At 46.5% G+C, this 14,635-nt stretch overlaps 1 protein-coding gene across 1 annotated transcript in view; it reads right to left on the bottom strand.

The window, feature by feature from the left end:
• Positions 1-4,218: 4,218 nt before the first annotated feature.
• ALOXE3 (arachidonate lipoxygenase 3) overlaps positions 4,219-14,635 on the bottom strand; it is a 21,565-nt gene continuing 11,148 nt past the window's right edge. The window contains exons 13-15 of the mRNA XM_004376007.3: positions 8,737-8,837; positions 7,972-8,142; positions 4,219-4,629 (exon numbers count right to left, since the gene is read on the bottom strand). Of these exons, the coding sequence (XP_004376064.1) occupies positions 4,450-4,629; positions 7,972-8,142; positions 8,737-8,837 (452 nt within the window). The 3' untranslated portion in view covers positions 4,219-4,449. The remainder of the gene's footprint in view (positions 4,630-7,971; positions 8,143-8,736; positions 8,838-14,635) is intronic.

The raw sequence follows: 14,635 nt of genomic DNA, 5'->3' as shown, positions 1-14,635 counted from the left end.
CTTGCGAAGAGTGTGCTTCTTAGCTCAAGTAGATACATGAGACTAAATGGGCAGCTTCTGTCTGGAGGTGAGATGAGAAGGCAGAGAGGGTCAGGAGCTGGTTGAATGGACACAGGAAATCAGGGGTGGAAAGGAGGAATGTGCTGTCACAGTATAGGGAGAGTAATTAGGGTCACATAACAATGTATGTATAAATTTTTGTATGAGAGACTAACGTGAATTGTAAACTTTCACTTAAAGTACAACAATAAAAATTTTTAAAAAAGTGATTGGTGTAAAACTCACCGTACACTGGTATGGCCTCATTGACATAACAAAGAAAATCCTATTCCCAAGTGGGATTCCATCCCCAAGTGTAGAGGTTAGGATGCCAATACATATTTTGAGGGGATACAATTCAGTCAAAAACAAACATCTTTCCCCAAGCTGTTTCAAGAGTGCTTCATTTTTATCATCCAGGTCTCAATTCATGTGTCACTTCCTCACCCCCTGACCACAGTTTAACGCTCCCTCCACACCCTGCACCTCCATTGATGCTAACTGTGTGGCTTTATCTCCCACTGCACTTACCATCGTCTGAAAGGTTTTGTTTGTCATCTGTCTCCCTCACCACCTGTAAACCGGTGGAGGCAGGGATCGTGCCTGGGGCAGTCAGCTCTTCCTGGTATCTAGGACGTGTGTGGAGAGACAGAAGCCACGAGGCAAACAGATCCTACCTACAGTGTCTACCCCAGTGGGGGCTTTCCAGATCTTTTCACCCCACCCACGTGTATGACAGATGCAGGCCACAGAAGCTGAGGGACTTCTCATGATTCCACAGAGCCTGGTGGCAGAGCTGGGAAAGATGGTGGTGTGCCTCCCCCTGCACCAGGCTGACAGAAAGCATAGAGCAGGCTGGACTGCAAGTAGGGGAAGCACCCTGTCCACAGTTGGGCATGAGCCCAGGGACAGATTACCCAATAAGCAAAGTACGCACAGGTGCTTATGGTGAAAACCAGGTGAAATTGTGCACTACAGATTAGTAAGTAAACACAATAAAGAGTCTGCGTGGCTTGCTTGCTGCAAGCCAGTGGATACACTGCTTACTGGTTTATCGGCCCCTGTGTAAGCCCCTCCGCAAGTCCTGTCCTCAGATGGGTCCAGAGCCAGGACAGAAGCTCAACATATGGGCTGGTGTGTATCCCCAGTAAATCTCCCTCTAAGCTGGCTTTCTGGGAAACCAGATTCCAATGTTCTGCCCTCATCCCTCTCTCTCCAGCCTGGGGGCATTTTTAAGATGGGCACGCCTTCAAATGCTAACTTTGGTGCAGGGCAAGTTGTGTTCGTCCCCTCGGGGCTGCAGGCTGCATGAACAACCATTTATGGCTCCAGCACATTGTGGCTCTGCTCGCGGATGGGTTCTAAACCAAGGCCTAGATTTAAGGAACCCAAGGTCCAGCCTCTGCCGGCCACAAGGGGGCGCCTCTGGGTATTTCTTGTTAGTGCTGTGGGGTTGTCTCCCAGATCTCCCAGATCCCAGGAGCTCTTTCTTCCATTGATGGTCCCTCTTCAGTTCTCTTCATTGTTGCAGAATTATACCTTTTTTATTCCTTGTGTCCTCTTTATCTCTTCTTAAGAAGGAGAGGATTCACCCTGGGAGTGGACAGCCCCGTAAAACCAAATGAGACTAACGAGGTACAGGAGTCCAGTGGCAAGGGCCAGAAGGCAGAAGGGGACAAGGAAGCTGGTGACAGGGAACCCAAGGTTGAGTAAGGATATTGTTGATGTGTTGTGAGATTGTTAACCATTGTCATAAGGCAACATTTGTAGTAACTATTAAATGAGAAACTATTTTGTTCTGTAAGCCTTCATCTTAAGTGAGTATAACAGGACAATTGGAAGAGCGTAGTCAATGTCACTGAACTATGCATGTAGAAATTTTTGAAATCGTGTATCTTTGGCTATGTGTATTTTCACAAAAAAAAAGGTTGAGAAGTTAGAGGGTTGATATGTTGTGGGGTTGTTAACCAATGTCATAAAACAACATGTGTACTACTGTTTCATCAGAAACTATTTGTTCTGTAAGCCTTCACCTGAAGTACAATTAAAAAAAAAAAAAAGGAGAGGAGGCAAACACATGAATTCACTCTGCTTTCTTAAACCATAGCTTTTCCAGAGTAATAGGCAGACATCCTTAGTAACACAAAGCTCAGGGCCCATCCGTGTGTACCAGATAACATCTGGACTCGTTGTGACTTGCCATCGAGTTGCTGACTCATGAGCCCCTTGCGTATAACAGAATGAAACGTGGCCTGGTCCTGCACCATCTTCATGATCATTGGTATGTTTGAGTCTACCAGGTATTTCCAACAATGGGTATTTCTTAGTCCTTTGATTTTGTTCCAAGGTGAACAAAATCTGATGATTTTGACTAAATTCTCAGGTCAGATTTACAGGTGAGATATCCCCAAACCTGCCTCTTGTGCACAGTGGCATTGCAGGAGCAGGAAGTGAAAATCCAGCCTTTGGTGTTGCTAAAGACTGCACACATACACACTGTAGCAACTGGAGAAGGGATCTGGTTGAACAAGAAGATTCTTGGTTGGGACAATGGCTGCTCCAAAGCTTCAGCATAGCAGGGGCTCTGGGATAGCACTTCCATCAGGGAGATGCAGTTAGACCTGGAGCTTTCAGGAAGGTGTGCTTGTACGGTAAGCACATTTTGTTTTCTTAGATCCTGGCAGCCAAGACTAATGAACCCCACTGCCTGGAGGGATGACCAGTGACAGCGGTGTAGAGTGGGGCTGTGACACTCTGCAGCCTTGCAAAGCCCTGGCCCACATGAGGTTCTGAGTGGGTTTCCAGCTTTCCTGACACTAAAGCCATCTGCCACCAGCACCATCAGGATGGAGGAACAGCTACCTTGTTACTGTCCAAAGATACCGTGACTCTGGCCAGAGAGAGTCTGGGGTTAGGATTTGGTCAACTACAGAACTTGACTTAGGGGCAGAGGTAGTAAGGTGGGCTGGATCTGAGGTCTAGGGAAGCAGGCAACCAGAAAGCTTGCTGTGGATGACCTGACATGAGGGCTACACAAATCTCTATTTTTAAGGGCTGTGGGGCTGGATGGGAGAAAATCAGATTCCCCAGATTACCGTCTTTATTAGTCAGAATAGGCTAGCTTATGCTGCAGTAACAAACAGTCCCATCATTTCAATGCCTTAACCCAATAAAAGTTTATTTCTTGCTCAGCTCCAAATCCAACTCAGGTCAGCAGGGGGCTCTGTGCATAGTCACTTGGAGACACAAGCTGATGACACATGTGCTTCCACAATAACAGAGGCATTACTTCTGCTCATAACTTGGTGGCTAAAACTAGTCACGTGGCCCCACCCATCCACAGGAGGGCCAGAGGTTGAGTCTTTTATTGTGCAGGAGAGGAGATCTCAATGTGCAACACTAACAACTACCACACCTAGAAGCTGGATTGTGATGCTTCGCAAAGTACCTGCTTTCTTCCTATCAGTCCTTTGCGTCCAGATATTTTTTTTACCCCCGATGACACACTCTGGGAAATGAAGGTAGGAATATAGGGCTTGGCCGCGTGATGGGTTGGGCTGAGAAGCTTGCTGTCTTCCGAACAGATGATCTATAGACTCATTGTGGCTCCCTACTTCCCCAGTCCCCTAGCAGCAGATACCCACAAGCACACACACACATATATCTAAACACAAAAATGAAATGGGAGCCAGGCGTGTTGGTCTTTATTGAACTCACTGAGCTGAAGGACAAAAAAAATTGGAATGAGAGTGGAGATAGGATAAGAGCTGGGGCAAGACTCCCCCATGCACTCCCAAGCCAAGGAATCTGGTCCTCAAAAACCACAGCTAGGGGTCCAGGTGAGCTGGGCTCCAATTCCTCCCTTACTCTTAAAAATGCTGGGGTCAAACAGAACCATATGTCAGATCCAGAGCATACATCCCTTCTTTGGCCCTTCTCCAGGCTCTTCCAGAGAAGGAAGCTGAATTGCTTGGTCCTAGGCTTGGTGAAAAGGGGAAACAAAGAGACAAGGTAGGAGAAGGAGCTTTAGGGTGCAGGAGGGCTAGCAGTGAGAGCTTAGGGACCCAAGATTGGGAACCCAATGGGAGAAGGTAGATTCCCACAGGAGAGTGGAACAGGAGGCTGCCCAAAGTAGGGCGAGGGGTGATGGTGTTCCTTCCTTTTGGAGGGGCCTGTTGTGCGTTTGACTTTAGCCAGTGGCTTCTCACCCTGGATACTGCTGTGCTGACCCCTCACAGCTCAGCGCCCAATTCAGATGATGCTAGAACCATCTTGGCAGGACAAGGTCCCCATGAGCAGAGGAGAAGGTTCAGTCTGATGATAACAGGGAGGACGGAAGGGCCTGGAGGATCCTGAAAAGCTGACCCTCCTCCTGCTTAGACGTTTCTTCAAGGGTGGCAGGAGGAGGGGTTAGATGGAGACACTGTTCTCTATGAGGGGAGGGTCCAGGTAGGCATAGGGCAGTGCCAAGCTCTTGTTCCGCTCCCGGATGTCCTTCGAGATCTGGGCCAGGCAGCTCTGGAAGGCGGCAATGCTCCGCCGCGGGGCCTCCTCAGTGAAGTGCACATCTGGGTAGGTGCCCAGGGGCCTCTGGGAGGAAAACAGGCGAGAGGTTAGGATGATGTTCAGGATGGGATGAAGAAAAATGAAGGACTACATTTGCCAACTTATACAGTCAAGGTGGCTTCTAAAAGCACAACCCAGCTACAGCAATTATAATCACAAACTATTCAAGTCACAAACTCAGACCACCACTTCATGCAGCCTGACACAGAACAGCCCCCCAGTACCCAAAGCCCACAGCCTGTAGGAGACAGAATGGGACTTGGGAACCAGCCAATCTAAGTTTTATTGCTCCCTCTGCTGGTAACCCTCTGTGTGTTACTCTAACTCTTTGAGACTTCATTTCTGCATCTGGAAATGGATGGGCTGAACTAGGAAATCCTTAAACGTTTCTTCTAGTGCCCAATCCACTGCTCTATGAGCTAAGAGAACACAAGCACCTTCATAGCACAGCTGAAATCAACATGAACACTCCAGCAAATATACACAGGAACACACCTGTTATCTCACAATTTCACAAAATTCAGCCTCTAAAGACAACCAGAAGTTGTGAGGCATCTTCACAATCAACAGCCATAATGAAATTTTTGCCAACTTAAAGACCACCACGCTATGTTGTCACACTTTACAGCATAGCCAACCACAATCAAGAAATATTGCAATGAACCCATTAACTGCATTCAGTGTCATCCTGTGGCAATACAGGACTGGCCCTCCCTCCATGGTCACACAAGTCCACATCACAGAAGCAATTCACCATCCCAGTGCACGGGCCCCAGCCTTCAAGACAGCATATACTTCCCCTTCCAATATAATCTTCATACAATATAACTGTTGCTAATGATGTTGATCTTTAAAAAATTATTTTTCTTATCTTATTGCACTGGCAAAGATCTCCATTGTTAAATAAATAGGAGTAATCATAGACATTATTTTCATGTCACTGATTTTAATGGGGAGACTTTTATTGTTTTTCCATAAGTACAGTGTTTTCTTTTTGTTTTCCAAAATATACTTTTTATCAAAAACTCCTAAGTTTTTATTAGCAATATCTATTCACATTTATCAAATGCTTTTTCTGCATATATTGAAGTGATTATATGGTATGTTCCCTTATTGGTATAATGAATTATACTGTTAGATTTCATAAGGTTGAATCAACATTTCTTCCTAGAATAAACTAGACTTGGTCATGTTATATTATTATTGTTTTACTATTCACTGTTGGCCTTCATTGGCTGATATGTTTTTGGGATTGTTGTAGCTAAGTGACTCATAGTGACCTTAAAGGACAGAGTAGAACTTCCCCATAGCGTTTCCAAGGAGCACCTGGTGGATTTGAACTGCTGATCTTTTGGTTAGCAGCCGTAGCTCTTAACCACTATGCCACCAGGGTTTCCTAAGATGATTGTAGCTAAGGAAAATGAGTTTATAATTTTGTTTTCTTAATAACAGCTAACACGTTGTAAGCACTATGACAACTTCGTGAAACAGGCACTCTTATCATTTTCATTTTACAGGTAAGGAAACTGAGGCATAGAGAGGCTAAATTACAATCCAACATCACATAGGTGATAAATGTTGGGGTTGGGGCTAGAATGCTATATATTAGACCCACCTCCCTTCTTGCACTACCGTTGTCAGGCGTTGCTATCAGGGTTCTGTAGTCTAGTAAAATTATTTGGGAAGCATGGTCTGACAGAGACTAGAGAAACCCTGAGAGTATGGCCCCCAGACACCCTTTTAACTCAGTACTGAAGTCACTCCTGAGGTTCACCCTTCAGCCAAAGATTAGACAGGCCCATAAAACAAAATGAGGCTAAATGGGCACACCAGTCCAAGGGCAAGGACAAGAAGGCAGGAGGGGACAGGAAAGCTGGTAATGGGGAACCCAAGGTCAAGAAGGGGAGGGTGTTGACATGTCGTAGGATTGGCAACCAATGTCACAAAACAGTATGTGTACTAATTGTTTAATGAGAAACTAATTTGCTTTGTAAACCTTCATCTAAAGTACAATAAAAAAAATTTTTAAAATTATTTTGGAAGCTTCTACATTTATTTGTTTTGGAGCAGTTTGAATGACTTAGGAATTACCTGTTCCTTAAAGGTTTGATAGATTCCCTTTGCAGGGAGAGGATCAGATCTTTCACAACCTTGTGGATTTATGTATGGTTTTAATCTCTTTTGAAGTTAAGTTTCAGTTGTTTATGTTCGTTCATTCATCTTGATTTCAAAATTTGTTTGCATAAAGTTCTCTGTATTTGTGGCTATGTACCTTTTCCCATTCCTAGTGCTGTGTATTTATGTTCTCTCTCTTTTTTCTTGATTTGGATTGCCTTCAGTGTCTCTATTTTATTTGTCTTTTTATCTGCTTCCAATGATGCCCCTCCCATCCATCCAAGCCTGAGTGCCTTTGCTATAACACAAATTTAACCATGTCACCCCAAGGATTAAAACTCTTCAGTAGTTCCCCATTGCCCTCTGAACAAATACTGTGCCTGACAAAGCCCAACCTTCCCTTCCATACTGTGATTTCACCACACTGAACCATTGGTGGCCCTACAAATACACCATGGACTCTCACCTTCACTCCTTGGTCTGTGTCCTTCCCTCTGCTTAGAAACTAACCCTGTCCCTCCTTTTTCTACTAACTCCTACTTGCCCTGCTGGTTTCAGCTTAGATATCACTTCCTCCAAGAAGGCTTCCCTGATTCCCCCAGATTCAGTTAGGTTCCAGAGGGCCTGTCTTTACCTCTATCACTAGACTATAAGCTCATGAGGGCAGGGTTCATAACTGCTACCATAGTGTCTGGCATACTGAAGGTGCTCAGTATGTGCTGAATAGAGGAATTAATATATAAATAATGACTACAACACTGTGGTGCCTTTTTTCATTCACCTGTGTGCCTCCCCAACTAGACCGTAAGCTTCTTAAAGGCAGGAAGTAGGTCCCACTCAGCTTTATATGCCTAGTGCCCAGCCCTGTGGGCACATGGGAGATATCCAACAAATGCTTGTTGAATGTTAGATGAATGGAAGAATGGTTGGATGGAGAATGGTTGAATGAATCGTTATATGGATGAATGATTAGACGGATGGATGGATGGATGCATGGATACATGGATGCATGGATGGATTGGTGAACTGGTGAGTTGGAGGGAAGTTATACCACAACCACTAAATTTGTATTTGCTTCAATGTACATCGGATGCGATCAACTATCATCTCCTGAAAAAACTGGAGAACCCAAGGCAGCTCAGTAGTGGGCATAAATCCAAGCAGTCAGTCCCCAAGCCCCCCTGGAACAGCCACCACAACTTCTGCTGCCCAGGTCCTACAAAGCCTCACCCCCAATCCACCCCTACATACCTGGTCCTTGGGCTCTTGGCTGACCAACCAGAAAAGGAGAAGGTTGTTACAGGTGACGTTCACTTCTGGGAGGGTGTCTAGGTAACTCTTCGGGGTGGTGGTCCCCTTGGTCTGGGGTGGGGGCTTCCTCATGGATGATGGAGCATTGGGCATCCAGGCCCCAAAGTCGTGCTGTGGAGACCCCACCCCAACTGAGTCAGCCAGCCAGAGGGGAAGGACCAGCTCCCTTTTCACCATCCCTGCCTCCTGCCTCCACTATCCCAGGTCTTACAGTTGGAGGATGAGGGGATCATGGAAAGGGAACAGAGGAAGGGTACAGGGTATAAAGTCCAAGAAACAGGACAGGAGTCCAGCTCACCCCTTGCCACTCCCCACCCAATGTTCCAGGACTGGGTGGAGTGAGTCACTAGGGGAAAAGGAGGATCCAAAGAGGAGGTAACCCTAGAGAATAGCCTTGGGCTGGCATGCCACACAGAGCAACCTGATACTCTACCTAGCCAGCTTCCAAACTTAACAGGAGCCCATAAATTCTGCCCTCAGCATAACATCAACCTGAGTCACTATTGCAACTTGGACTTCACCCTACTCACCACCCAACACCAGCCCCTCACTCTACCCAGCTGCCACTCCAACCCCAGCACTGATCATAATCCCACCACAACCCTGACCCACACATGCTCCCAGCCCAAGCTCTGGCCTCAAGTCCATTCCTGAGCCTAACCTTGTGTGCCACACACCCACCAGGCCTGCCCTCTGCAGTCTTACCTGCCCACTGTTGACAGCAGCGTGCTGGGCAGAGCAGTTGAAGATGATTGCAGTGAGGAACTTCACCAGCTCTCCTGGGGTGCACAGCCGGCTAGGGAAGCCTGGGTGTGGGAAGAGAGGGAAGAGGGTGTGGATGAAGGGTACAAGATTCCTAAGGCCAGGTCAGCCATTCTAGGTACTAGGTGGGGAAGTAAGAGCTGAACATTTGGCCATCACTGTCTTTAGATCAGGATTAGGATTGGGCTGAGGTTAGGAATGGTCATCACCAAGGTTTGTGGTCTCTGAAGGGGGTCAGGATAAGAGCTGGGTGTTGGGATGGGACCAGAGAATGCTGGGCTGGCAAGGCTCATGAGGGAAAAACTGGTTCAAGCCAAAAGCCAAGCTTGCCTCTCCCTGACCTCCCAGGCACTTCTGTCTGAAGCCCATATTGGCACTTAATTATTTAATTCTACCCAGTTCACGAAGATTTGCCCAAGTACCCAATAGTGGATCATCCTCTGCTGGGCTTAGCAGCAGAGACAGATGACCACACAGTGAGGTGTTCATAAGCTGTCAGCGATGGAAGCAGAAGGCAGCCCCAAAGGCCAGACACAGGCTCTTTGAGGAGAGAGCAGGCAAGGCAGAAATGGGCAGTATGGAAAAGTGGTTACGGAAACCTTTCTGGAGGAAGAGAGGGGACCTGCCTGAGTTGAAGGATGGGTGAGCTTTGAATGGAGAAAAGATGACAAAGGAAGGCATTTTCAGGGTCTGGAGGAGAAGGAGCTCTAGTGGTGTAATGGTTAAGCGCTTGGCTGTTAAACCAGAAGGTTGGTGGTTTGAACCCACCAGCTCCTCTGGGGGAGAAAGATGTGGTAGTCTACTTCCATAAAGATTTGTAGCCTTGGAACCCCCATGGGGCAGTTCTATTCAGTCCAACAGGGTCACTATGAGTTGGAATTGACTCAGTGGCAATGCGTTTGGTTCATTTTTTTGGCAGGGCAAGAGCGCCAAGGCTCAGCTCTCTTTCTCTCTGTACCTCACTGATCTCATCCAAGTCCATGGCTTTAACCACTTCTCACTTGCTAATGACTCCCAAATTCACATCTGGCCCCTGAACTCTAGACTCAGATCTGCAGCTGCTCACCTGACATCTCTACCTACGTGCAGACCAGGCATCTCAAACTTAGCATTTGCAAAACCAAATGCTTGATCTCTTACTCCCCGCCCTCCCTACACACACACATTTCCCAAATCTGTCCCTCGCACAGCGGTCTTCATTTCAGTACTCCTTACCCAGTTGCTCAGGCTGAAATCTGAGCAGTCCCTCCTCTCTTCATCTTATACCAAATATATCAGTAAATACTTCCGGAATCCAATTCTCACCTCCTCCCCACTCCCCAGTCTCCATCATCTGTCTCCTAGATGATCCCTACCTGCTTCCACACTTGCCCTTCCTACAGCCTGTTCTGCACAAGGCAGACAGAGTGATCCTTTAAAACCATAAATCAGATTATGTCACCCTTTTACTCAAAACCCTCTAAGTACTTCCCATATCGTTTACCTTTCCATGGCTCTGCTTGATCTGGCTCTGGCTCCTTCTCTGACTTCATTTCCTTCCCCACTTTTCTCCCTGTTACTCCAGCCGCAGGAGCCTTTTTAGTATTCCTCAAACACACCAAACATGCTCCTACCTCAGGGTCTTTGCACTCACTATCCCTCTGCCTGTATATTCTTACCCCAGTCATCCACATGACTAGCTCCCTCACTTCCTTCAGATTTCTACTCAAACCTTACCTCCTCAGAGAGGCCTCCCCTGACCAGTCTATCTGAAATAACCCCCCATATCAACATGCTGTATTTCCTGATGCTGTGTCATTTTTCTTCTTAGCGCTCATAATTGTCTGACGTATTTATTTGTTTATTATCCATCTCTCCACAAGAACGTTAAGCTCCATGAGGGCTAGGATTTTTGTCTGTCTTGTTCACTACTAAACCTCAGCACCTAGAATGGTACTTACTAAATATTAAGAACACAGTAATTATGGGTCGAGTGGAGTGAATGCAAGAAAGAGGAAGAAGCCAGGGTGAGAAAAACGAGGAATAAACAAGTTGGGGGGGGAGGGAGGGCACTTAATCAGAGGTGAGGCTGAAGCAGTGTGGGTCCTGTGGTTTCTGGGCTCTATTTCAGAGGATTACTGGGGCGGCGGCCCTCCTGGCTTGGCCGGCAAGAGGCGAGGAGGGAGCAGTTGAGAAGCAGTTGCCACAATGCAGGAATAGTTTGAAGAGCACTGGGACTAGGGTGGTGACATCAGGAAATGATGGGGACAATAGGGATTAGCCACTCAACTGGCTTTACAGAGAGAAGAAGGCAGAGAGGGGAACATGAGTCAAAGGTGGCTCCAAGGCTCAGAGTCAGGATGACTGGCAAGATGCTGATGTAACAGAACAGGCAGAGAGGTTGGGAGGAACAGCCAGGTGTCTGCCTGGGAATGTCTGAGAGTTTTCCAAATGTTCTGTTTGTGATCAATTGCTAAGTTTGGGGACTAGGAATTTTTCTGTACCTCATATTGTTTATTTTTCCCCTTGAAATATGGAAGCAAAATCATACTGACTGAGGTGAATTAATGAGTGTGTTTTGCCTTAAAACACATCGTGGATCTAGAATAAGATTGTATTGGTCAGAAGAGCTGTTTGTCAATCAGAAGAATGTTCTGATTTATTAAATGACAGACAAGTTTAATAAAGTAAGACAGGACAATTGAGCCAACAGCAATCAGATCCTATTCTGGGTTTTAAGTAGGAAACCCACACCCATTGCCTTCGAGTCAATTCCGACTCATAGTGACCCTATAGGACAGAGTAGAACTGCCTCATAGGTTTTCCAAGGCTGTAATCTTTTTGGGGAAACCCTGGTGGTGTAGTGGTTAAGAGCTTGGCTGCTAACCAAAAGGCTGACAGTTTGAATCCACCAGCGTGCTCCTTGGAAACACTATGCGGCAGTTCTACCCTTGTCCTACAGGGTTGCTATGAGTCGAAATCGACTTGATAGCATTGGGTTTGGTTGTTTTTTTTAATCTTCACGGAAGCTGACTGCCACATCTTTTTCCCTTGGAGCAGCTGGTGAGTTTGAGGGCTTAACCATTGTGCCACCAGGGCTCCTTAAGTAGGAAACAGACCCCCCAAATCTAAAATAACTGCCCTCGGGGGGAGGAGCAGTCACATCAGGACCACTTGTGATTAACAACAGGTTTGCAAAGCATGGGGAGGGGGTCACCCTTTAAAAGATCCAAAAGCCCTCTGGCTGTTACCACCTTAACCCAGAAATCACTCTTGGTATTGCTCACAGTGAGCCAACCTGACATTACATTCCACCCAACGTGATGTAACGTGGAATCACCTGAGAAATATTCTTGGCCAAAAATATTTAAACTTTAGGTATGACTTCCGGTCTGCAAGAAACACAAGGGATAGAGGAACAAGATAAACAACTTCACTAGGAAGCAATTAGATACATTGGAAGGTGAGACACTCTGCAGAACAACTAGTCCTGTCTCTTCAATAAGTCAAGGTCAGGTGATTTAAAAAAGCGGGGGTGAGTGCGGGGCAGGAGGGGGTTATGTTCTAAATTAAAGGAGACTTTAGAGAGGTCCTTGATTGGATCCTCAGTCATCAGCATGGACTGGGAAAACTAGTGTAAGAGGGAAATTTGAATATGGACTAGATCTGAAGGTGATATTGCAGACTATTGTCAATTTTGTTAAATGTAATAATAGTATTGGGTTGTGTAGAAAAACATTTTTTAAAATGTATATTCATCAGGGGTGAAAAGTCATTGGTGACTAATATACTTTAAAAGCCTTCAGTAAAAAAAACAAAATGCAACAAATTAACCAAATATGGCAAAATGTTGGCACTTGTTGAATCTGGGTGGTGGGTAAGTGGGTGGTCATTACATTATACTCTCCAGTTTTCTGCATGTTTGAAAACTTTTATTTCTTAAAGAAAAAGAAAAAAGCCTGAGAGTGCATTACAGATAGGGCTACAACAGCTGGGGTCACGTTAGTGCTATTTGGAGGTGACCTGAGACCCATCCCTCCTCCCTGGGTCTCCTCCAGAGAGGGACTCCTCCCGGTGGACATCAGAAGACCTAAGGGAGCTGAGAGCCACATCCCTGCTGAGAGAAGAAGTGTGGGCTGTCAGAGTCTTCCACCGCAGGCCAGGGCTGGGGGAACTGGAGGATAACGACTGAGCTTTTCCTTTCCTTCCCCATCACCCAGATACACAGACATCTTTTATGTTTTTGAGTGCCTGGCACACAGACCGCATAACGAAGTGAAAGTAGAGAAGTAGACTCTGAAGAGTAGCAACAGGGTGTCTGTACATAATCCAGGCAAGGGCAGAAGTCACTCTGTAGAGAAATGACTTGTACTGTTCATGTGCTGGTCTTAAGGGTGACAGTGAGACAGCCAAAAAGTCCCTCAGGAAACAGGGATTGGGGGTTGGGGCCTTTCTACATCTGGAAATCAGCTACAGAAAAGAAACAAGAAAGAAGCTCGCTCCATTAGGGAAGGACAGAGAGAGGAGACAGAGATCCAGGACACACTCACCGCTGGTATGGGGAAATGGAAGAGGACCCAGGAAGAAGTGCAAGGTCCAGAAGGGCACACACATCCTCCCTGGAGCTAGGGGGAGACCTTAAAGATGGGAGGGTGGCTGGGGGCATCTGCTTGGCACTGAGGTTAAAGAAAGGAGATCTAAGAGGGGGCCCCTAGTATCGGCAGGTCTTAGGGGCTTCTCAAAGGAGCCCTGGTGGCACAGTAGTTAAAGCACTTGGCTGCTCACCAAAAGGTGGGTGGTTTGAACCCACCAGCCACTTCACGGGAGAAAGATGTGGCAGTCTGCTTCGGTAAAGATTTACAGCCTTGGAAACCCTATGGGGCAGCTCTACTCTGTCCTATAGACTCACTATGAGTAGAAATCAACTCGAGGCAACTGGTTTGTTGGTTGTAGAGGCCTCTAAGGAGGTGTCAGAAGAGAGGGGGGCAGTATCTTCAGGTGATAGGAGTAAATAAAGAGGAATCAGGCAGTCGCAGGACCTATGAAAAGGTTTGCAGCCGAAAGAAGTGGAGAGAGGCTGGTAGCTGGAGAGGCCACCCGGCAGGACAGGGCAGGAAGAAGGTATGAAAGAAAGTTCCACAATCCTTTGTATACTTCAGAGGTTTGAGGCCAGAGGTGGCTTCTACTACATGAGCGGGAGCATCCATGGAGCTCAGCAAGCGTAAAGGTGGAGGAGCGACGAGGGAGCATAGTGTAGTGGCTGAAAGCAAGGTCTTTGGAAGTGGTCAGAGATGGTTTGGAATCCTGCTTCTGCCACTTTCTATCTGTGCAACCTTCTCTGCGCCTATTCCCTCATCTGTTAAGTGAGAATACTTATAGTATGTACTTCAAATGGTTGGTCAGTAAATAACCCTATAGGACAGAGTAAAACTGCCCCACTGAGTTTCCAAGGAGCAGCTGGTGGATTCGAACGGCCGATCTTTTTTTTTTTTTTTAATAGGGCTTTAAATGAAACTTTACAGTTCAAGTTAGTTTCTCATACAAAACTTTATACACATGCTGCTCTGTGACCCTAGCTGCTCTCTCTATACTGTGACAGCACACTCCTCTTTTCCACCCTGGATTTCCGGTGTCCAATCAACCAGCTCCTGACCCTCTCTGCCTTTTCATCTCGCCTCCGGACAGGAGCTGCCCATTTAGTCTCATGTATCTACTTGAGCTAAGAAGCACACTCTTTACAAGTATTATTTTATGTCCCATAGTCCAGTCTAATCTTTGTCTGAATAGTTGGCTTTGGGAATGGTTTTAGTTTTGGGCTAATGGAGAGTCCAGGAGCCATGTCTTCTGGGGTCCCTCCAGTCTC

The sequence above is a fragment of the Trichechus manatus genome, unplaced genomic scaffold, assembly GCF_000243295.1.
Source record: "Trichechus manatus latirostris isolate Lorelei unplaced genomic scaffold, TriManLat1.0 scaffold00040, whole genome shotgun sequence".
In the NCBI taxonomy this organism is placed as follows: Eukaryota; Metazoa; Chordata; class Mammalia; order Sirenia; family Trichechidae; genus Trichechus; species Trichechus manatus.
This window is presented reverse-complemented; position numbering and strand designations above follow the sequence as displayed.